This window comes from Heterodontus francisci, chromosome 2 (genome assembly GCF_036365525.1).
Source record: "Heterodontus francisci isolate sHetFra1 chromosome 2, sHetFra1.hap1, whole genome shotgun sequence".
NCBI classification, from domain to species: Eukaryota; Metazoa; Chordata; class Chondrichthyes; order Heterodontiformes; family Heterodontidae; genus Heterodontus; species Heterodontus francisci.
The window spans coordinates 162,643,222-162,668,443 of record NC_090372.1 but is presented as its reverse complement, the minus strand read 5'-3'; the positions used below and the strand labels follow the sequence as shown (position 1 = coordinate 162,668,443).

Genomic DNA, 25,222 nt, shown 5'->3' with positions numbered 1-25,222 from the left:
CTCGGCCAATCTTTGTGTCATCCGCGAACTTACTGATCCTACCCCCCACATAGTCATCTATGTCGTTTATATAAATGACAAATAATAGGGGGCCCAGCACAGATCCCTGTGGTACGCCACTGGACACTGGCTTCCAGTCAGTAAAACAGCCGTCTGTCATCACTCTCTGTCTCCTACAGCTAAGCCAATTTTGAATCCACCTTATCAAGTTACCCTGTATCCCATGTGCATTTGTTTTCTTGATAAGTCTCCCATGTGCGACCTTGTCAAAGGCTTTGCTGAAATCCATGTAAACTACATCAACTGCACTACCCTCATCTACACACCTGGTCACATGCTCAAAAAATTCAATCAAATTTGTTAGGCATGGCCTCCCTCTGACAAAGCCATGCTGACTATTCCTCATCAAATTTTGCCTCTCCAAGTGGTGATATATTCTCTCCTTCAGAATTTTCTCCAATAGTTTCCCTACCACTGACGTGAGACTCACTGGTCTGTAGTTCCCTGGCTTATCTCTACAACCTTTCTTTAAAAAATGGGACCACATTATCTGTTCTCCAGTCCTCTGGCACCTCCCCTGTGGCCAGAGAGGAATTAAAAATTTGGGTCAGAGCCCCTGCAATCTCCAGCCTCTCCTCCCACAGCATTCTGGGACACAAATGGTCCGCACCTGGAGATTTGTCCACTTTTAAGCCTGCCAAAACCTCCAATACCATGTCACTCCCTATGACAAGTTGCTCAAGAACCTCACAGTCTCTCTCTCTCTCTAAGTTCCATATCTACATCCTCATTCTGTTGGGTGAAGACAGATGTGAAGTATTCGTTCAACACCCTACCAATGTCCTCTGGCTCCACCCACAAATTTCCCCCTTGGTCCCTAATGGGTCCTACTCTTTCCCTGGTTATCCTCTTCCCATTGATATACTTATAGAATATCTTGGGATTTTCCCTACTTTTACGAGCCAGAGCTTTCTCATATCCCCTCTTTGCTCTCCTAATTGCTTTCTTAAGCTGCATCCTACACTTTCTGTATTCCACTAATGCTTCCGTTGATTTGCTCTCCTTGTATTTGCTAAAAGCCTCTCTTTTCCTTCTCATCGTACCCTGAATGTTTTTGATCATCCATGGTTCTCTGGGCTTGTTGCTCCTACCTGTTACCCTAGAGGGAGCATGTTGGGCTTGTATCCTCCCCATTTCCTTTTTGAATGCCCCCCACTGCTCTTCTGTAGATTTCCCAACAAGTAACTCTTTCCAGTCTACCCTGGCCAGATCCTGCCTTATTTTCTTTTTATTTTTGGTCACTATCTGACACACTTTCAACAAATACTTAAGCAATGCCAGTTCGTTTTCCCCTTCTGCTTGCCAGTACCAAGCAGTCGCCTTTGCTTTACAATCAACTCGCTTTGATACTTTGCATGTCTGCGTGATGTTTGCTCATTGTAAGGCTTCTCACCTGCTCACTAATATGAGACTGTCAGTATTGTCCAGTTAAGTGATTTTATTGGGATTTTTGTTTTTTTACTAGTTGATTTGAGTCACTGAAAGCAACATGTGTTATATATTCTGCACATTTTGCATGCATGACAAAATGAAATGTGATTCTTGTGAACTGCATGGGTGTTTTATTAACAACAACAAATTGTATTGATATAGTACCTTTTAACTTAATAAACATCCCAAGGCACTTCACAGGAGCGTTAGAAAACAAAGTACGACACCAAGCCACAAAAGGAGATATTGGGTCGAATGACCAAAAGCTTAGTTAAGGAGGTAGGTTTTAAGGAATGTCGCAAAGGAGGAAAGTGAGGTGAAGAGGTGTAGGGACGATATTCCAGTGTTTGCGGCCGGGACAACTAATTGTGGAGCAGTTAAAACAGGGATGCACAAGAGTGCATTAAAGGAGTGCACATATATCTCTGTGTTCTGGGGCTGGAGAAGCTTGCGTACATACAAATTAGGAGCAGGAGTTGGCCAGTCTGCTCCGCCATTCAACAAGATCATAGATGATCTGATTGTAACCTCAACTCCACATTTCCGCCTACCCCCAAAAATTTTCACCCCGTTGTTTATCAAGAATCTATCTACCTCTGCCTTAAAAATATTCAAAGACTCTGCTTCCACTGCCTTTTTTGAGGAAGAGAATTCCAAAGACTCCCAACCCTCAGAGAAACAAATTTCTCCTCATATCTGACTTAAATGGGCAACCCCTTATTTTTTTAACAGTGACCCCTTGTTCTAGATTCTCCCACAAGAAGAAACATCTTTTCCACATCCACCCTGCCGAGACCCCTCAGGATCTTTTATGTTTCAATCAAGTCGCCTCTTAATCTTTTAAATTTCAGCAGATACATGCGTAGCCTGTCCAGACTTTCCTCATAAGACAACCCGCCCATCCCAGGTATTAGTCTAGTAAACCTTCTCTAAACTACTTCCTATGCATTTACATCCTTAAATAAGGAGACCAATGCTGTATACAGTACTCCAGATGTGGTCTCACCAATGCCCTGTATAACTGAAGCATAACCTCCCTACTTTTGTTCAATTCCCCTTGCTATAAACGATAACATTCTATTAGCTTTCCTAATTACTTGCTGTACCTGCATTCTAACCTTTTGCAATTCAGCAATTCATGCATTAGGATGCCCAAATCCCTCTGCATCTCAGAGCTCTGCAATCTCTCACCATTTAGATAATGTTTTTTTTATTCTTCCTGCCAAAATGGACAATTTCACATTTTCCCACTATACTCCATTTGCCAGATCTTTGCCCACTAACTGAACCCATTTATATCCCTTTGTAGTCTCCTTGTGTCCTCTTCAAAATTTACGTTCCTATCTATCTTTGTGGAATTAACAAATTTAGCAACCATACCTTCGGTGCCTTCATCCAAGTCATTTATATAAATTGTAAAAAGTTGAGGCCCCCGTACTGATCCCTGTGGCACACCACTCGTTGCATCTTGCCAACCAGAAATTGACCCATTTATGCCTACTGTGTTTCTTGATAGCTAGCCAATTTTCTATCCTTGCCAAAATGTTACCCCCTCCACCATGATCTTTTTTCTGCAGTAGCCTTTTGATATGGCACCTTATCAAAAGCCTTCTGGAAATCTGAGTTCAGTACATCCATCAGTTTCCCATTTTTCCACAGCACATGTTACTTCAAAGACCTCCAATAAATTGGTTAAACATGATTTCTCTTTCACAAAATCATGTTGACTCTGCCTGATTGTCTTCAATTTTTCTAAGTCTCTTGCAATAATCTCTTTAATAATAGCTTCCAACATGGTTCCTATGACGGATGTTAAGCTAACTGGCCTGTAGTTTCCTGCTTTCTGTCTCCCTCCCTTTTTGAATTAAGGAGTTACATTGGCTATTTTCCAATCGAACGGAAGCTTCCCTGAATCTAGGGAAGTTTGGAAAATTAAAACCAACGCATCAGCCATCTCACTAGCCACTTCTTTTAACACCCTAGGATGAAGTCCGTCATGACCTGGGGACTTGTCACCCTGGTTCAATGAGGGTGCAGGAGGGCATGCCAGGAGCAGCACCAGGCATACCTCAATGAGGTGTCAACCTGGTGAAGTTACAACCCAAGACTACTTGTGTGCCATACAGTATAAGCAGCATGCACTAGACAGAGCTAAGTGATCTCGCAACCAACGGATCAGATCTAAGCTGCCACATCCAGTTCTGAATGGTGGTGGGCAATTAAACAATTAACTGGAGGAGCTGGCTGCACAAATATCCCCACCCTCAATGATGGTGGAGCCCAGCACATCAGTGCAAAAGAGAAGGCTGAAGCATTTGCAACAATGTTCAGCCAGAAGTGCTGAGTGCATGATCTATCTCTGCCTCCTCCTGAGTTCCCCAGCATCACAGATGCCAGTCTTCAGCCAATTCAATTCACTCCGCATGATATCAAGAAACAAATGAAGCCACTGGATAATGCAAAGGCTATGGGGCCCTGACAACATTCTGACAACAGTGCTGAAGACCTGTGTCCCAGAACTTGCCGCATGCCTAGCCAAGCTGTTCCAGTACAGCTACAACACTGGCATCTACCCGACAATGTGGAAAATTGCCCAGGTATGTCCTGTACACACAAAGCAGGACAAGTCTGCCTAGCCAATTACCGCCCCATCAGTCTACTCTCCATCAGTAAAGTGATGAAAGGTGACGTCAACAGTGCTATCAAGCAGCACTTACTTAGCAATAACCTGCTTAGTAATGCTCAGTTTGGGTTCTGCCAACTCCTGACCTCATTGGTTCAAACACGGACAAAAGAGCTGAACTCAAGAAGTGAGGTGAAGGTGACTACCCTTGCCATCAAGGCAGCATTTGACTGAGTATGGCATCAAGGATTCTGAGCAAAACTGGAGTCAATGGGAATCGGGGAAAACTCTCCACTGGCTGGAGTCATACATAGTGCAAAGGAAGATGGTTGTAATTGCTGGAGGTCAATCATCGCAGCTCCAGGACATCACTGCAGGAGTTTCTCCAGGTAGTGTCCTACGCCCAACTATCTGCAATCATAAGGTCAGAAGTGGGGATGTTCACTGCTGATTGCACAATGTTCAGCACAAATCGTGACTCCTCAGGTACTGAAGCAGTCTGTGTAAAAATGCAGCAAGACCTGAACAATATCCAGGCTTGGGCTGATATGTGGCATGAATGATGCTTGCCACTAAAGTGCCAGGCAATGGCCATCTACAAGGAGAATTTAACCATCTCTCCTTGACATTCAATGGCATTATGATTGCTGAATCCCTCACCATCAACATCTTGGTGGTTACCATTGACCAGAAACTGACTGGAGTAGCCATATAAAAACTGTCTACAAGAGCAAGTCAGAGGCTGGGAATCCTGCGGCGAGTAACTCACCATCTGCCTCCCCAAAGCCTGACCACCATCTACAAGGCACAAGTCAGGAGTGTGATGGAATTCTTTCCACTTGCCTGGATGGGTGCAGCTCCAACAACACTGGAAGCTCGACACCATCCAGGACAAAGCAACCCACTTAATTGGCACGCCATCCAAAGACATTCACTCCCTCCACCACCGACGCACAGTGGCAGCAGTGTGTACCATCTACAAGATGCACTGCAGCAATGCACCAAGGTTCCTTAGTCAGCACCTTCCAAACCCGCAATCTCTACTACCTAGAAGGATAAGGGCAGCACATACATGGGAACACTACCACCTGCAAGTTCCCCTCCCAAGCCACACACCATCCTGACTTGGAACTATATCGCCGTTCCTTCGCTGTCGCTGGGTCAAAATCCTGGAACTCCCTTCCTAACAGCACTGTGGGTATACGTACCCCACATGAACTGCAGTGGTTCAAGAAGGCAGCTCGGCACTACCTCCTCATGGCAATTCGGAATGGGCAATAAATGCTGGCCTAGTCAGCGACGCCCACATTGCATGCATAAATAAAAATAAGCCCGCAGCTCCAACAATTTGCTCACTGCTACTTCCCTAGTGATTTGTAACTTTCTTGAGCTCCTCCCTCCCTTCCACATCTTGTTTTGCAACTATTTCTGGGATGTTACTTGTATCCTCTGTGGTAAAGACCAATGTAAAAACCTGGTCAATTCATTTGCAACCTCCTTATTTTCCTTTTATTTATTCTCCAGACTTATTTCTATTGGGCCAATGTTCACTTTGTTAACTTTTCTTTTTAAAATGTCTACAGAAACTTTTGCCATCTGTTATATTTCTAGCCAGCTACCTACAGAGATAGGGAGCGGCAAGACCATTGAAGGATTTGAAAACCAGGATGAAAATTTTAAAATCTAGATTGGCTGAGGTATAGAATACAAAAGCAGGGATTTAATGCTGGAGCTGTATAAAACGCTGGTTAGGCCCCAGCTGGAGTATTGCGTACAGTCTGGTCACTGCATTACATTACAGGAAGGACATAATTGCTCTGGAGGGAGTACAGAGGAGATTTACAAGAACGTGGGCATAAAAGCAAAATACTGCAGATGCTGGAAATCTGAAACGCAAACAAGAAATGCTGGAAATACTCAGCAGGTCTGGCAGCATCTGTGGAGAGAGTAGCAGAGTTAATGTTTCAGGTCGGTGACCCTGAAGGGGTCAGGAAGGACCTGTTTCCCCTAGTAGAGAGGTCAGTTACCAGGAGGCACAGGGTGATTGGTAGAAGGATTAGAGGGGACATGAGGAAAAACATTCTCACCCAGAGGGTAGTGGGTGTCTAGAATTAACCCTCAACTCATTTTAAAAGATACCTGGACCTGCACCTGAAGTGCTGTAACCTGCAAGACTGGGCCATGTGCTGGAAGGTGGGATTAGAATGGGCAGCTAGTTTTGATGGGTTGAATGGCCTTTTTCTGTGTCGTAACTTTTCTATGATTGGCTCCTGGCCAAGCAACATCTTACAATGTAGGTCAGCAAGCACAGGGGCAGTAAGTGAAGGGGACTTGGTGCGAGTTAATACATGGGCAGCAGAGTTTTGGATGACCTCAAGTTTACCAAGAGTAAAATGTGGGAGACCAGCGGGAATGCATTGGATTAGTCAAGTCTAGTGGTAACCAAGGAGGGTTTCAGCAGCTGATAAAGGGCAAAGTTGGGTGATGTTATGGAGGTGGAGATAGGTGGTCTTGGTGACAGCTTCCAAACTCACATTTGTGCCATTTCACGGTCATATGTGACACCCAAGGTTGCGGACGTACTGGCTTAATCTCTGATTGTTGCCGGGGAGAGGGATGAATTCATTAGCTAGGCAACAGAATTTGGAGCAGGAACCAAAAACAATAGCTTCAGTCTTCCCAGTATTTAATTGGAGGAAATTTCTGCTCATCCAGTACTGGATGTCGGATAAGTAGTCTGATAATTTAACAATAGTGGAGGAGTTGAGAGGGGTGGTGGTAAGGTAGAGCTGTGTGTCATCAGCATACATGCGAAAACTAATGCTGTGCTTTTGTATGATGTCACTGAGGGGCAGCATGAAGATGACAAATAGGAGGGGTCAGGAATAGATGCTTGGACACCAGAGGTAACTACGCGGGAGCAGGATTCTCTGGCTACGATTAGATAGATAAGAAGAATGGAACCATATGCAAGCAGTCCCACCTAGCTGGATGACAGTGGAGATGTGTCAGAGGAGGATGTTGCGGTCAAGAGTGCCAAAGAGCAGGATTCTCTGGCTACGATTAGATAGATAAGAAGAATGGAACCATATGCAAGCAGTCCCACCTAGCTGGATGACAGTGGAGATGTGTCAGAGGAGGATGTTGCGGTCAAGAGTGCCAAAGCTGCAGACAGATCGAGAAGGATGAGAGGGGAAGTTTTACACCGTCATATTGGATGTCATCGTGACATTAGTAAGAACTGTTTCTGTAGCAGGGGTGGAAAGCTGATCGGAGGGATTCAAGCGTGGAGTTCCGGGAAAGATGAGAACAGATTTGGAAGGTGACAACACATCCAAGGACTTTGGAGAGGAAAGGGAAGTTGGAGATCGGATGGTAGTTTGCAAGGGGTGTCAGGTCAAGCGTTGTTTTCTTTTGAGGAGCAGGGCAATGACGGTAGATTTAAAGGAGAGGGGGACAATACCTGAAGAGAGGACATTTGCAATATCAACTGCGATTAAGACTATGGTGATGCAAATAAAGATTGTAAAATTTTAGGGGGGGTGGAGAGGAGGAGGCAACAATGGTGTAAGTGAACTTAATTTTTTATTTATAAATGAGACCCACAGTCTGTGCATGGGGATATCTGTTCTAGAAGTTATTTTTACCAATGATTGTTCTGTGTTTTCAAGACAACTATTGATCAATGGTAATTTGTAACTATTCATTGCTGTTAACCTCACCATTATTTTATTACGTGCTGGGAGTTTGTGGATCAGTGTTGACTCATTCAGATGGTGGATCCTTTTTGTATAGTATTTCTAATCTTTAAACATAAATGTCAATTTATGTTAGACTTGTGTAGCTTGTTGACTTGCACTATAATCTGCACTGAGCAATTCACGGCACGTGGGCCGTATTGTATCTAATGAGTAAGCATTGATCCACAGCTGATCATCTGTAACCTGTTTTATTCTTATTGATTTGAGTTACCTGATTTCCATATTAAGAAAGGGAAAACTGTGCTGTTTGCTAAATTATTGGGATTTTATTTTGGTCGCTTTTAGTCCAGGCAGGGCAACAAACCCATGGCACACCACTGTGTTTGGCAGCCACTAGTATCTTTGGCAAATCTAGCATAGTCAACTGAAGCAGACTTCTTTCCTTCATAGGAACAGGAGTAAGCCATTTAGCCTCTCGAACCTGCTCTCCCAGTCATTTAGATCATGGCTGATCTGTAGCTTAACTCCACCTCCCTGCCTTGGTTCCGTAATCCTGAATGCTCTTAAGAAAAATCTCAGTTGCAGCTTTGTTTTCAATTGACCTAGCCTGAAACAGAGTTTCAGATTTCCACTACCCTTTGTGTGAAGAAGTGTTTCCTGACATCACCCCTGAACTGCCTGGCTCTAGTTTTAAGGTTATGCTCCCTTTTTCTGGATTCCCTCACCAGAGGAAATAGTTTTTTTTTTAAAAGGAGTTGATTGAATCGATAACCATCTTAGAACAGCTCAACTGGATCACCACTTAATCTTCGATACTCAAGGGAGTATATGCCTAGTCTTTGCAACCCTTTTCTCCCTAAAAACATCTGGAGAATCTGTGCTGCACCCACTCCAAGGGAAATATATTTTTTCCATTCAATTGGAGCATGTGAACATGAAGTTTTAAACATGGATATTGAACTAAATATGTAGAGATAATCCAGCTATTATTAGGCCTCATCAAAACGTACAACAAGCTGTTCATTTTAGCAATGTTCATGAGTCCGTGACCTAGATATTTACTGGGGTGGGTTGCATAGGCAGGGGATGGAGCTTCAGACAAAAACTCAGAAGTCTACGTTTACCTGCATGCAGTGGAGTTTTTACTCCACAGCATGTGTATTTTGAGTCAGACATGTTTCCTACCCAGAAGTTAGCCTGATTGGCTGACGGACTTGGCTTCCAGTCGGGTGGGGAGCACTCCAGAGTAGGCTTCAGGACCAGGTAGATCCGATCCCCAACGCTTGTGGTCTTTTGGATGGGAGGGATGTGGTGGGTCTGATGGGGATGTGGGGTGGGGAGTTTGGGTGACCAGGGGAAACATTCCTGCTCCTCCTGGCCCACAAGCAGTGCTGTGAAAGTACTTGCCTTCTCCTGGAAGCTGTCTTGTCTTGCTTCAGCTGCCAGGTTTCTCAAAGCCTGGGAAACCTGGCCACCCATTGTAAAACCTGCTAGCCTCATTAACATACTTAAAATGCTATCTGGCCTCCTGAGAGCAGGTTGGCTGCCCATCTTGTTTCTTGCCACAGTAAAACCTGAAGGTTTGTGGGCTGGAGCTGACTTCCCAACACTGAGAATTTTTGCTAAATTTAACCCCTCGAGCACCCATTTCCATGAGTGCTATGGATTAGCAGATCCCTGAAAGGCTCAATGACTGACCAAGTGTACTATGCTTTAAATTGTTGACGAGCAACTTTCTGGAGCCAATCTCTTTTTCTTTTCTTTTCAATATGCTCTACCCATGTTATATTACAGAAATTGTCTTAATTACGGAAGTTTATTCTTATAAGGCCAGTGTATTCCTTGTAAATTTTACTGAATATTTCAATTCTAACTTTATTGGTCTAATATCAGAGCGAGGCAGATAAATGGGTTAAAAATTAATGACTACGGATTAATCCTGGTAACTTCTAGACGTTCATACAGAATGTTTTTGGAAGGCCATGCATTATGATCATTTTACCGGTGGTCAGATGCATTCTGATCACCAGAGTTCAAATTTATGGGGTAAAACCCAATGATTCAAAAGCAACCCTCAGATCAGAAAACGCTTGGCCCACAAGTTGAAAATTAAACCTGCCATTATAAGCTACACCTTGTAACTGAATAACTCCCTATGAAGTATAGAACATATGCCGTTTATTCACGTATGAGTGACCTGCGGTACGAAAACTTTTCATGTTTTTAATTTGTGAATAAATGCCTATGTTGTCAGTCAGTTGTGCTTTATGACACACAGATCCCGTTAATTTCTGGCTGCTTCAAACTTCCTCTACGTTGTCATGATCAGGAGCTTTCCATATGAGTTCTATACACTTAAATCTGAATTGGCTGTCATTTGGTATCTGCTCTGTCAACTACTGTTGGCACAAAATGAACAGAGTGAAAAGCACATGAACACAAAATTTCAAACTATCCAAGCTATTAAAGCATACCCCACAGAATAATTTCCCGACAGGGATTTCAGCACTGCAATTAGGTAAATGTTGCAAATTGCTCTAGATTTGTCCTTTTGGTTTGTCAGTTTGATGATTGCTGTATAATTACTTAATGTTGTCATGAAGGTGCTTCCATTGTTATTTTTTTGTGGACTTGTGTCTAAAAGACAGTGGAAAATACCTGAGGTGGGGCTGGATTTGTTTTTTTAAAAGGGTCACTGGAAGGACACTTGAGACTTTGTTTAAAAACACTTACTGGAAGTCCGATGTCTTAAGCTAAGTGAACAGCTGGAACCTTCTGGACTATGGAACTGTTTGGACTTAGTCACGTGTCTGGGTTTATGGCTCAGGACTTTTGGTTTCATTTTTGAATATTGTTTGGAATTCAGTTGGGATTGCAGCCTGCTGAGAGAGAGAAAAGCAACCAACTCATCCTGTTCCACTTCTTTTTGAGAAACCCTGAGAATCCAGTGAGAGCTGGAGAAACTGGTGCAGCATTTCTCCTGAGAAGCTTCTGGAAGACTTCCTCTCAATCTCCTGAACAAACTGCTTCTGAAAAGATCCCAATGACAACCGCATGTGCGTGGTGATACTCGTCCACGTATGCCCGGACGCCAAACTGAATGTCATCTGGAACATTCCATAATCTTATCCTTTTTCTTACAGAACTAACAAGTATTTAACCAAAGTATTTTTGTTTTTGTAAAGTTGATCTCTGCAGAGAAAGCTGCTTTATTTTTCCTTTAACCAGTGTGTGTGCTTGGTTATTTAGAGGGGAGTATATTTTATACTTTCATATTTCAATCTGTGTGTTAATGAGCTTTGCAACTTTATTAAATAAGTCTTGTTTTATAATTTAGTAATCTTGTTAAAGAAACTTGATTGGTGGATTCGTATTCTGAAACAGATAGATAAAAGTATATAATTGGCCATATCCATAAGTAGCTAAAAAATATTTTTTTTAAATCTATGTTGTGACCAGTGAAGTAGTGGGACGAGAGGGACACGGTGCACTCCTCCGACCCCTGTTGTATTCCGGTTTTCAATTTCTATTTGGAATGATATTTGGTATGTTTTGGTGACAAATCTAGCATTTCATGTGCTCTTTTTTTGGTATAAATACAGCAGTATTTAGATGCAGTTCACTTGAATTTGTTTTTGTGCAGTTGTTTCCAGTAGAGATGATTCCTCTTGTTATCCCATGTAATCTTTCAATTATTTCTTTCTGCTCTTCTCTCTGACATTTTTGTTCTTCCCCAGTGATGATTTCTAAATGTATCTGCTGTCTGTTGATTCTCTTTTCTAATAAAATGAAGAACTGTTATAAGATTCTTTCGCTTGATGGGGAAGATAATGGGCAGTCAGCATTATACTTTGGGTATGTATTACAATGAACTGACTCATGCCTGGTGTTGTAAACCCAAAGAATAGTAGCAGTTTTCAGCTTAATATTTATCTTTTGCTTCTCCTCCTTGCACTAGTAGCTGCTGTAAAATGAGAGGTGATATTAACAATATTTCTGCTCCCTTACTTTCAGGTGTTCCAGCGAACATAGCTGACCTGAGGAATCTGGAAGTTCTGAATGTTTTCAATAATCAGATAGAAGACCTTCCAACACAAATCAGCAGCCTGCAGAAACTGAAGCATCTTAACCTTGGGTAGGTAGTTCTTAATGGGCAGTAAAGTTGGAATATACTGTCGTGGGAGAATACAGAAATAGGAAAATGAGAGTAGGAGAGCGAATAGAGATGAAGGTGGCCATTTCCAAATTCAATATTACATTCTATAAATAACCCAATTGTAATATTTAGATAAATTGCAAAGGTATAAAACATTCAAGCATTACATGCTTCTTTTCCCTCTTCCCTTCCTCCGTTTTCCTCCAACCCCACCCTTGCCCCTACCATCCAAACCCTGATTGCAGCTATCTTGTTCAAGAACATTTCAGTTTCTTGTAGTCCTCCATCCAATGCCCTTAACAATGAAGATTACTGAATTAGTATTTAATTTTTTGTAGTTGTATGCTGCTAACTCCTGTGCACTGGGGTATTGGATTGAGTGGACCCAATGTCATTTTACCCAAAACCTATAAATCTTGGATAAGAACGTTTAGCCCACCTGACTAGACTGGATTCAAAACCAAAATCTTGGAAGGTAAAAGGCTAGTGTTCTAATGTAGTATGCGCTCTATTTCCCTTTTACTTTCTAGCAGTAAGCCTCAGCTCTAAATCTTTTGATCCCTTTCTATCTGAAATGGCATATATGAACCTTGAAATGTAGTATTCATTATCCAGTTAGAAGGTTAGGACTGGACTATTGTGTTCACTTTTATAACTGATTTTCAAGCTTGAACCACATTTAATAAATTTTTTTGTTGTAGAATAAGGTTTTTAATATAACAAAGCTGGTGGATCTTCTGTCATTTCTCATGGGTCATAGAAGAATGGATTAATTGGGTAGGACATGGAGTGGGGTCAATTTCTTGTAACCTGGAAACCACAAATAGCAAAGCAAATTACAACAGTAGCAGTATCAGAGTCTACTTCGATAGAGTATGCATCTACAGAGTACTTAACTGGGGAATTTGGTGAGTCACTGAGGGAAGTCTAGGTTTTTAAGGGTTAATCTCTTTCTTAAAATCTAGTCAAGTTTTGCATTTAGCATTTAACTTGACTTTTAACCATAACTTGTTTGTTTCACAGTGTTAGTAGCAAACAAGCTGCCTGCTAGTGGCAGCTGCACTGTTAGTTTATAAGGTGGCTCATTAGAACTGGTTATCTGGTCAGCAAGGGCTGACTCAGGTCTTTGGAATTTGTGCTGGTTATAAATACAGGAGGCTTTTGATAATGCACGGAGTAAGTAACACAGAGTGAGTGAAGAAACTCAGCGCAATAGAGGGAAGAGGTGCTGATCTGGTCTTTTTTTTTTAAAAAGCGAGGAGTGGTTCAATAGAGGGAGTGAGACCTGAGAGTTTGGGACCAGAGGTATTATTTAGATGACCTGTGAAGAAGTGGGACTGAATTAACAGTGCACTCCTCCCGCCACGGAGGTGTTCTGCAAAGCAGTCACCCAATCTGCATTTGGTCTCCCCAGTGTAGAGGAGAACGGCTCTGTGAGCAGCTAATACAACATACTAAATTGAAAGAAGTACAAGTAAATCTCTGCTTCACCTGGAAGGGGTGTTTGGGGCCTTGGATGGAGAGAGGAGGTAAAAGGACAAGTATTACGCCTCCTGCGATTGCATGGGAAGCGGTCAAGGTGTCGCAGGTGATGGAGGAGTGGTGTCGCGGAGGGAATGGTCCCTTTGGAATTGGGGAGACCAAATGCAGATTGGGTGACTGCTTTGCAGAACACCTCCACTTGGTCCGCAAGCGTGACTCCGAGCTTCCGGTTGCTTGCCATTTCAACTCTCCACCCTGCTCTCCTCCCCACCTTTCTGTCCTCTGCCTGCTGCAGTGGTCCACTGAAGCTCAATGCAAGCTCAAGGAACAGAACCTCATCTTCCGATTGTGCACTCTGCAGCCTTCTGGACTCAATATTGAGTTCAATAATATTTTTATATATTAAAAAATTTTTTTTTTTATTTTTTTTTTTGAACCATGTGCTAGTCTTAAATGTGTTTTCATGATTTTGCTTTTGTACAGAGCTGTTCATTATTCTGCCATTAGCACTCTCTCTTTGGACTCGTGCTTTTTCTTTCACTACAACTATTTAGCACTCCATTTGCAATCTGTTCCATGACGTCTGTCGTTTAATCTGTTCCCCCTTCCGTCCTATCATGGACCTTACCTCTTTTTCTTCCCCCAACCCCCCTTTCACTTGCTCAAAGACTGTTACATTTCTAACTTTTTTGCCAGTTCTGATGAAGGGTCGCAGACCTGAAAAGTTAACTCTGTTTCTCTCCACACAGGTGCTACCAGACCTGCTGAGTATTTCCGGCACTTTCTGTTCTCATTTCAGACTTCCAGCATCCGCAGTTTTTTGCTGTTATAAAAGTAGGGAAGTCTCGCTACAACTGTACAGGGCATTAGTGAGTCCACACCTAGAATACTGCATTCAGTACTCCTTTTTTAAGGAGGGATATGCTTGCATTGGAGGCAGTTTAGAGAAGGTTCACTAGGTTGATTCCTGAGATGAAGGGGTTGCCTTATGAGGAAAGCAGGTTGTACCTGTACTCCATTGGAGTTTCGAAGAATGAAAAGTGATTTAATTGAAATATAAGATTCTGAGGGGATTTGACATGGTAGCTGCTGAGAGAATGTTCTCCCCTCGTGGGGAAATCTAGAACTAGGGAGCATAGTTTCAACATAAAGGGTCTCCCTTTTAAGACTGATATAAGGAGGAATTTCTTCTCTGAGATCGTTAATCTTTGGAATTCTCTTTCCCAGAGAGTAGTGGAAGCTGGGTGATTGAATATATTCAAGGCTGAGTTAGCCAGATTTTTGATCTACAAGGGAGTTGAGTGTTATGGGGGCAGGCAGGAAAATGGACTGAGGCCAAGATCAGATTAGTTGTGAACATCTTAAATGGCGGAGCAGGTTCGAAGGGCTGAATGGCCTACTCCAGCTCCTATTTCTTATGTTAAATCTGGGGCAGGAAGAACTATTGGGACCATGATGAGAGCGAACGACTGCAGATTCTGAAAATCTGAAATAAAAACAACGTTCTGGAAATACTCAGCAGATCTGTCAGCATCTGTGCAGAGAGAAACAGGGTTAAAATTGCAGGTAGTTGATCCTTTGTCAGAACTGCAAGTTCTTGGAGTGGAACAGTTTTTAATCCAAGCAGGGAAAAGAGGGAAAGAAAAAAATGGCTTATTTATATAGCCAATGGCGTATTTTTGAAGTGTAGTCACTGCTCTCGTGCAGGAAATGCAGCAGCCAATTTGCACACAGCAAGCTCCCACAACAGCAATGTGATCATGACCAGAAAATCTGTGTTTTTGTGATGTTGATTGAGGGATAAATATTAGCCAGGACACCAGGGATAACTCCCTTACTGTTCTTCGAAATAGTGCCCTGGGGTCTTTTATGCCCACCTGAGAGGGCAGACAAGGCCTCGGTTTAACATCTCAGCCAAAAGACAGCATCTCCTATGGTGCAGAAATCCTTAGTGCACTGGAGTGTAGCTTTGATTTTTTTTTTTGGTGTTCAAATCCTACATTAGGACTTGAACCCAGAACCCTCTGACTCAGAGGCAAGAGTGTCAGCAACTGAGCCACAGCTGACACCTAAAAGGGAAGAAAGAACAGTATTCTAGTGGAAGGCAGGAGAGATTAAATTACAATATTGAAATGCAAAAAGGAATACTAATGGGATAAGTAAAGAAACAAAAGATGTGTCTAGAGAAGATGTAAATGGGAAGGAGAATCACCACCAATAGTTACTATCCCCTGAAAAAAAGGGGGTGGGGGGGGAGGATGCAGAAGTTATGATCTGAAATTGTTGAACTACATGTTGATTCCAGAAGGCTGTAACCTGCCTAGTTGAAAGATGAGGTGCTGCTTCTCGAGCTTGTGCTGAGCTTCATTGGAACAGAGTAGAAGGCTGAGGACAGAAAGGTCAGAGTGGGAGTTGAGCAGAGAATTAAAATGACAGGCGACCGGGAGCTCAGGGTCACGCTGGTGGACTGAATGGAGGTGTTCTGCAAGCGATCACCCAATCTACATTTGGTCTCCCCAATGCAGGGGAGGCCGCATTGCAAGTAGTGAATACAGTAAACTAAATTGAAAGAAGTACAAGTAAATCGCTGTTTAACTTGGAAGGATCACTTGGGGCTTTGGTTGATGAGAACAAGGAGGTAAAAGGACAGGTGTAGCATCTCCTGCACTTGCATTGGAAGGAGCCGTGGGAAGGGGAGGTGGTTTTGAGGAGTGGACCAGGGAGTTGTGGAGGGAACTGACCCTTCAGACGGCGTAAAGGGGAGAGGAGAGGAAGATGTGTTTGATGGTGGCATCACACTAGAGCTGGCGGAAATGACAGAGAATAATCAGTTAAATGCAGAGGTTGTTGAAATTGCACTCGTTTCTGAGGCACACAGACACTAGTAGGCAAGTTTCAAAAGTTTTTTTCATATCAAAAAAAAATGCAAAGAAACTTTCTAGTGTACACCAATGAAACTATTAAATGTTTCAGTATTTTTAAAGTCATTTTCAAGGATTTTAAGCCAGGTTACTCTCAGATGGAGGACTGGACACCTTTTAATAAACTGCTTATTTTTGGTAATAACCAGTTTTCAGCTGAGTGTATCAAACTACGCCAGGCTACCATTCTTAAATACATCAAGGAATGCTTTTTTAATGGAAAGAAAAATAAAATTACATGCTATTATGCTGCCCAATTGTGCTGGTTTGTGGAAGATTTTATGTTTGTGACTATGCAAATAGATTTTAATGGAAACTTCAACTGTAACCTAATCAGTGCTTTTTGGGTGCAGTCTCCCTATTTGTAGATGGCCTACCACCACCTTCTCAGGGCAATTATTAGATTGTACGTCAGTCAGTTGGTCAGAAAAGAACCTCATCTCAATTTTTAATACAGCGAAATGAGTGCTCATACACCTCTGAGTAAATATCTTACTTTGGAACTGTAAACTCATTTTATTATTTCCCACCCTTTCCCAACAGCATGAACAGGTTAAACTCTCTGCCAAGAGGATTTGGGTCATTGCCAGCATTGGAGGTGCTTGATTTGACATACAACAATTTGAATGAGAATTCTCTGCCTGGCAACTTCTTCTACCTCAGTAGGAAACTTTTTTTAAAAATTTGTACTTGCCTATATTGACCAGCAATAGAAGTGAAATTAGTGCAGTTGCTGCTATGTGATTCCCAGTACGTTTCGGGCATCTGCTCCTTCGCCTGGTTGTCTGTATAGAAGACAATTGAAAGGGGTAAACATTGGTTGTATTAAATTGAAATTTGGTATCTGACCTTGTAGAAATGAATAAAATGGGTTGTATAAATTGTTGGGTTGGGCTTTACAAGTGCTGATTATGCATGTGTACATCATCACCTGTGCCTATTTTGTCAATTCTTTTGATATGAAATTATTTAGCCATGATTTAGAGCAAATGGCTGCAATTCAGAATTGTTTTGCTCTCAGTTAATGTCATTCAGATTAAAGGATTCAGACTTATTGAAGTTTTATGCCTTAACCTCTCTTTTTGTACAGCAGCATACTCTAATTAAACTAAACAAAGTTTTATTTATTTTTTTCTAATTTCATGTGGTGTCAGACTTTTTCTATGTGACCGAAGCATACCGAAAAGACTGCTGCTGTGTCATTTTGACCAAGCTGCAATTTAACCAAGTATTTTGGCTGATATAAACGTGACACAACAAGATGCAATTGAGCTTACAGTTGGATTTGTTATCTATCTAACTTGTAGTGGGACCGATTTGCTATAGTGAATCATTAGATTTGTCATTTTGGAAGCAGTAAACCAGACTTAAATCTATATAGCATTTCTCCAATTACAGTATGAAATTCTTTGCAATAAATGTGCATTTAATATTGATAGGGGGAAAAGGAACATTCTTTTTTGAAGAATTCTTTTTACATTGTGTTGCTGTGAGTGGTTGATTACTTATTACTATCTGAGTATAGAGTAGTTTTCCATTGGTGATCGCAGAGTGCTTGTAAAGATTTATGGCATAAAATGCAGCTTCTTCGCACCCAGTCAGAAGGAGACCACTTGGCCCATTGTGTGTGTGCTGACTCTTTGAAAGAACTATCCAATTAGGCCCACCAACTGCACCCCCCGCCCCATGCTGCCCTGCCCCCCAACCCTGGTTCTTTGTCTATAGCCCTGCATATTTTCCCCTTTCAAATATTTATCCAAGTTCCTTTTGAAAATTATTACTGAAACTGCTTCCACCACCCTTTTTTATCAGGCAGTGCATTCCCGATCAGAAGAACTTTCGTTGTAATTTTTCTTTTCTCCACATGTGTCGGGTTCTTTTCCCAGTTACCTTAAAATTGTGCCCTCTGGTTACCACCCATTTTGACACTGGGAACTGAGTAAATAAGGAGAAACTATTAACACACTTCAAGGTTTTGAACACTTCTATTAAATCTCCCTTTAACCTTCTCTGCTCTAACAAGAACTCTAGCTTTCTCTTCACATAACTGAGTCTTTCAATCCCAGTACCATTCCTAGTAAATCTCCTTTGCAGCCTCTCTCGGGCCTTGACATCCTTCCTAAAATATGGTGCCTCGAATTATCCACAATACCCCAGCTTGCTTTTGTACTCTGCCTTTATTTATTAAGCCAAGGATTCCGTATGCCTGTGTTGGGGCAGCCTTTCATTGGTGGAACCCACCATCCCTGGGCCAAGCACCAGGATCGCCACTGCTATAAAGAATTCTGTGCTTGCAGCCTCAAGGATCATGTAAGTTTTTGCATAGAAGCTTGAAATTAATTCAAAATGCTTTTGCCTCCCTTAATTTTTGTAATCCAACACCAATTTTACATCATTTACTTTTTTTTCCTGCAGCGACACAAAAGCAAGTGTCAGCCAGCACCATTATTCAATGATGGCTCCCTGCAGGTTCTTCTCCAGGCCGTCAGGGAAAGGTGGGAGGTCCTTTTGTCCCTGCAGATGGAGTGTAAAGACCCTCTTGTCTGACCAAGGCAGCCTGGGTGGATGTAGCATAGGAGGTCTCGAACTGTAGGGTCACTCATAAAACCTGGGTGTAGTGTCGCAAGCGCATCAATGACTTGCTCTGATCAGCGAGGGTAAGTGGTCTTGGCGAAGCAGCTCCATTATTTTTCTCCCTGGCTCCGTCTCTTTTAAGAAAGAGGGAAAACCGGCATGCAGTGGATTGTGCAAGCAGCCTTGATGCTATACACAATGATTTTGTGCAAAGTTGACAAGTAGCATTGTTGATGTGCTTGGATGTGTCGTGTGAAAGCTGTTCTGAATGAGTGATGTCAATGCATGTTTACAATGGTTGTGTTGCATCTTAAAAATAATCTCATTCAATCTGCACACTGTCTCCTGTAGGACAAACGCAACCACAACCAGCACAAGTGCACCGTGACAGGTGACAGTGTCGCAGACATTAGAGTTCTGACACTGGCTGAAGAGGAGGCTGAGCAAATTGTGAGAGCAGGGAGGCAGGGCCATGTCAGATGGTGAGGCAGGATCCACAAGGTGTAAGGATGAGGTGTCATCTTCAGTCTTGCAGCAATGCATGCACACACAATGAAAATGTGCAAACTCATGTGCAGCTGATGCTTAAAGTGCCTCTGTTTGTGTCTCCACTGTAGGTGCCCACACTCGAGTGTCTGAAAGCCACAAGGCCCAAGACGACTCCTCTGGGGAGGAAGAGGAAGCCAATACCCCACAGGGTGCATAGTCACCGTCCTCCTCTTCCACCTCCACCAGCGCAGATGCATCCACACGGTCCACGCGGGGTTGAAGATTAGAATCTGTGTCATAATCTGATGTGCATGACACAGACACGTCTCAGCAGCTGAGGGAGCATTTGCCAGCTGAGTCCCCTGATAATCGGAGGACTGCTGAAGACCAGGCCCCTGCTCAGCCCCAAGCTCATGATGATCCTCTGTTTGTTGCTACAAGACGTTTGCTGGTTGTGCAGCAAAGCTGTGTGGAAAAGATGTCGGAGATGCTTGAGGTCATGCGTGGCTTTGCGTGTGCCATGGAGGTGTCCATGCAGGCCTTGATGTCTGCCATGTCCCAGGCATTTGAGCATGTGGTGAGTCTGGTTGAGCACTTGAGCCATATGTGATCTGACCTGCGCTCCATCGCTGTTGCTGTGGGCTCCTTGCAGCTGTGTCTAAGTGAAAGGGGGAATGAGGAACCTGGACCTCCCTCCAGGTGCCCCTTTCCCTCGGGGAGACAGGCAGGTGCCATCATGCACACAGATGGAGGAAGAGGGCATCTCAACTGCCCCAGGGCCTTCCTGTCAGGACACCCCTAGAGTAAGCGGTGTCTTGTCCTCCCTCCCGACATTGACCCTCTTGCCTCCAGCAGGTGAGCACACTGGGTATACTCGCGCATCATTGCTGCAAACCCCCAGTAGGATGGAGCCATCAAGGCCCCATTCCTTCAGAGGACGCTTGCCACAGTCATCCACAGCACCGGAGTAGTGCACTGAGCAGAATGCCTCCACTCCACTGCTAATGTCAGAGCACCACCTAGACTTAGTGGGAGGAAGGGGAAAAAGAGACAGGTTTGAGCACAAAGGTGGCGCGGGTGCTGTAAATATTGTACAGCTCTTCAATAAGTTTAAATATATCTTTATTTACTTTAACATTTGGTGCATTCTCCTAAATCATTTGCTTGGTTTCAGGTGAAAAGGAAAATGTTCATTGGAGGCCTACGGCAGGAACTTTGATGCTTGCAAAGCATCTTGTCACCCAGGATCCAGCCGTCTACTTCAGCTGGTGCCTCAAAAACTGCTGGTAGCTGTGAGGTTCTCAAAATGTATGAGCCGTGACAGCTCCCTGGCATGCGCAAACATGTATGATTCTTCTCCTGTGGAAGACTTTGCGATTCACAAATATAGCAGGCTGTTCCCAGGGTGCCCTGATGGCCATGTGAGTACAGTCGATCACCCCTTGCACTCTAGGGTAGCCAGTGATGGCGCCAAAGGGCACAGACCTTGCTGCCTGGCTGTCCTCGTCTATTGGTAAGTAATAAAATCATTGGCATGTTGAAAAAGGGCATTGGTCACCTCTTTCACCTGTGGGTCACAGGCTATGAGATGCCACACATGTCGCCCGTGGACCCCTGGAAGGAGCCGCGAGCAAAAAAATTGAGTGCAGCATTCACCTTGAGGACAACTGGCATGAGATTCCCACCAAAGCAAAGTGGTTGCAGGACATGCCGCAGAACATTGAGGCAATGAGCAGTTCCCTTACATCTGCCTTAAAATTGCAGCCAGGTAGAAGACACACCCACTATCATTTGTTTCCTCCCACTCTCCTTGCAATCCTGGAGTGGCCACGTGCTTTGCATTATCGTTGGAGAAAATGGTCCGTGTAGAATTCAGGGTGAGTATCTCCAGCTTTCAGCCTCCTCCTGCAACCTTCCAGCTTGAACCCATCAAAGTTGACCCACCCAATGATACTAGTACCCTTCTCTCCATTACCATTGAACCTCCCCACCATTACCATGCACAGTGTAATAATCAGTTTATTCGTAGGGGTAGGCGGTGGCGTAGTGGTATTATCACTGGACTAGTAACCCAGAGACCTAGGGTATTCCTCTGGGGACATGGGTTCAAATCCCTCCACAGCAGAAGGTGGAATTTGAATTTAATTAATAAATCTGGAATTAAAAGCTAGTCTAATGATGGCCATGAAACCATTGTCGATTGTTGGAAAAACCCATCTGGTTCACTAATGTCCTTTAGGGAATGAAATCTGCTGTCCTGACCTGGTCTGGCCTACATGTGACTCCAGACCCACAGCAATGTGGTTAACTCTTCCATGCCCTCTGAAATGGCCTAGCAAGCCACTCAGTTGTACCTAACCGCTACAAAGTCAATAAAAAGGAATGAAACCGGACGGACCACCCGGCATCGACCTAGGCACCGGAAACGACAAGGGCAAATCCAGCCCTGTCGACCCTGCAAAGTCCTCTTTACTAACATCTGGGGACTTGTGTCAAAGTTGGGAGAGCTGTCCCACAGACTAGTCAAGCAACAGTCTGACATAGTCATACTCACGGAATCATACCTTACAGACAATGTCCCAGACACTGCCATCACCATCCCCGGGTATGTCCTGTCCCACCGGCAGGACAGACCCAGCAGAGGTGGTGGCACAGTGGTATACAGTAGGGAGGGAGTTGCCTTGGGAGTCCTCAACATCGACTCCGGACCCCATGAAGTCTCATGGCATCAGGTCAAACATGGGCAAGGTAACCTCCTACTGATTACCACCTACCACCCTCCCTCAGCTGATGACTCCGTACTCCTCCATGTTGAACACCACTTGGAGGAAGCACTGAGGGTGGCAAGGGCACAAAATGTACTCTGGTGGGGGACTTCAATGTGCATCACCAAGAGTGGCTCGGTTGTGTTGTGTGGCACTTTCACCGTGCTAAATGGGATAGATTTCACAGATTTTAGCAATGCAAAACTGGGCATCCACGAGGCGCTGTGGACCATCGGCAGCAGCAGAATTGTACTCAACCACAATCTGTAACCTCATGGCCCGGCATATCCCCCACTCTATCATTACCATCAAGCCAGGAGACCAACCCTGGTTCAATGAAGAGTGCAGAGGGCATGCCAGGAGCAGCACCAGGCATACCTCAAAATGAGGTGTCAACCTGGTGAAGTTACAACCCAGGACTACTTGCATGCCAAACTGCGTAAGCAGCATACGATAGACAGAGCTAAGCGATCCCATAACCAACGGATCAGATCGAAGTTCAGCAGTCCTGCCACATCCAGCCGTGAATGGTGGTGGACAATTAAACAACTAACTGGAGGAGGTGGCTGCACAAATATCCCCATCCTGAATGATGGGGGAGCCCAGCACATCAGTGCAAAAGATAAGGCAGAAGCATTTGCAACAATCTTCAGCCAGAAGTGCCGAGTTGATGATCCATCTTGGCCTCCTCCTGAAGTCCCCAGCATCACAGAAGCCAGACTTCAGCCAATTCGATTCACTCCGCGTGATATCAAGAAACGACTGAAGGCACTGAATGCTGCAAAAGCTATGGGCCCTGACAATATTCCGGCAATAGCACTGAAGACTTGTGCTCCAGAACTTGCCGCGCCCCGAACCAAGCTGTTCCAGTACAGCTACAACACTGACATATACCCTGCAATGTGGAAAATTGCCCAGGTATGTCCTGTACACAAAAAGCAGGACAAGTCCAACCCGGTCAACTACCGCCCCATCAGCCTACTCTCAATCATCAGTAAAGTGATGGAAGGTGTCATCAACAGTGCCATCAAGTGGCAATTGCTTAGCAATAACCTGCTCAGTGACAGTCAGTTTAGGTTCCGCCAGTGCCACTCAGCTCCTGACCTCATTACAGCCTTGGTTCAAACATGGACAAGAGCTGAACTCAAGATATGAGGTGAGAGTGACTGCCCTTGACATCAAGGCAGCATTTGATCGAGTATGGCATCAAGGAGCCCTTGCAAAACTGAGGCCAATGGGAATCGGGGAAAACCCTCTGCTGGCTGGAGTCATATCTAGCACAAATGAAGATGGTTGTGGTTGTTGGAGGTCAATCATCTGAGCTCCAGGACATCATTGCAGGAGTTCCTCAGGGTAGTGTCCTCGGCCCAACCATCTTCAGCTGCTTCATCAATGACCTGCCTTCAATCATAAGGTCAGAAATGGGGATGTTCGCTGATGATTGCACAGTGTTCAGCACCATTTGTGACTCCTCAGATACTGAAGCAGTCCATGTAGAAATGCAGCAAGACCTGGACAATATCCAGGCTTGGGCTGATAAGTGGCAAGTAACATTCGCGCCACACAAGTGCCAGGCAATGACCATCTCCAATAAGAGAGAATCTAACCATCTCCCCTTGACACTCAACGGCATTACCATCGCTGAATCCCCCACTATCAACATCCTAGGGGCTACCATTGACCAGAAACTGAACTGGAGTAGCCATATAAGTACCGTGGCTACAAGAGCAGGTCAGAGGCTAGGAATCCTGAGGCGAGTAACTCACCTCCTGACTCCCTAAAGCCTGTCCACCATCTACAAGGCACAAGTCAGGAGTGTGATGGAATACTCTCCACTTGCCTGGATGGGTGCAGCTCCAACAACACTCAAGAAGCTCGACACCATTCAGGACAAAGCAGCCCGCTTGATTGGCACCCCATCTACAAACATTCACTCCCTCCACCACTGATGCACAGTGGCAGCAGTGTGTACCATCTACAAAATGCATTGCAGCAATGCATCAAGACTCCTTAGACAGCACCTTCCAAACCCGCGACCTCTACCAACTAGAAGGACAAGGGCAGCAAATACATGGGAACACCACCACCTGCAAGTTCCCCTCCAAGTCACACACCATCCTGACTTGGAACTATATCGCCGTTCCTTCACTGTCGCTGGGTCAAAATCCTGGAACTCCCTTCCTAACAGCACTGTGGGTGTACCTACCCCAAATGGACTGCAGCGGTTCAAGAAGGCAGCTCACCACCACCTTCTCGAGGGCAATTAGGATGAGCAATAAATGCTGGCCTGGCCAGCGACGCCCCCATCTCATGAATGAATTAAAAAAAAAAAAACTCCCCCCTCCATTTCTACTCCTGTTCCTATCAACATGTCAACTCTGACCCTTGATTCTCCTCAAATCAACCTGACCATTGTTGTCAAGTCTCGTTCCCCTCCCTGTGATGTTGTCGAATACCCAACCATAAGTCTTGATCTGTGGCGTCAAGGGGCCGTAAAATTTAGCCCATGACTAAATTGAATAGCATTTTCATAAAAATCTACCTTTATCTGAAAAGAAATCATGAAAAGTACTCTGATTCTATTTACATACTGTCATGAAGACCCACCTGCCAAGAATGAGGCATATGAATTTCGTCAGATGAACATTAATTTTTTTTACTGTTGCTGGAAGGAAGAGATGATTTGTTTAAAAAGATCAGCAGTGGCTGGAATGCATTTGCATACTAAGAGACAGTGCCTGGAGACAATAGAACAGCTCCATGATTCAACTAACCCAAATGGATTTTGATCACCAGATATTGAATGTGTAACTGCTATGTCCAGACTGGCCAAGAGAGTGTGGGAAAATGGCGCACTGACACGGAACACAAAAGTCCGAGTGTATCAGGCCTGTGTCCTCAGTACCTTGCTCTACGGCAGCGAGGCCTGGACAACGTATGCCAGCCAAGAGCGACGTCTCAATTCATTCCATCTTCGCTGCCTTCGGAGAATATTTGGCATCAGGTGGCAGGACTATATC

General features: G+C 44.0%; 1 protein-coding gene across 2 annotated transcripts in view; it reads left to right on the top strand.

Annotated features, from left to right (window-relative positions):
- Window positions 1-25,222, top strand: part of rsu1 (Ras suppressor protein 1) — a 241,752-nt gene that overhangs the window by 80,882 nt on the left and 135,648 nt on the right. For both annotated transcript variants that reach the window (XR_010976961.1, XM_068051598.1), the window contains exons 4-5: window positions 11,830-11,950; window positions 16,918-17,036. Coding sequence is in view for 1 of the 2 variants with exons in the window: in XM_068051598.1 (XP_067907699.1) it covers window positions 11,830-11,950; window positions 16,918-17,036 (240 nt within the window). In the remaining variant the exon portion in view is untranslated. The remainder of the gene's footprint in view (window positions 1-11,829; window positions 11,951-16,917; window positions 17,037-25,222) is intronic.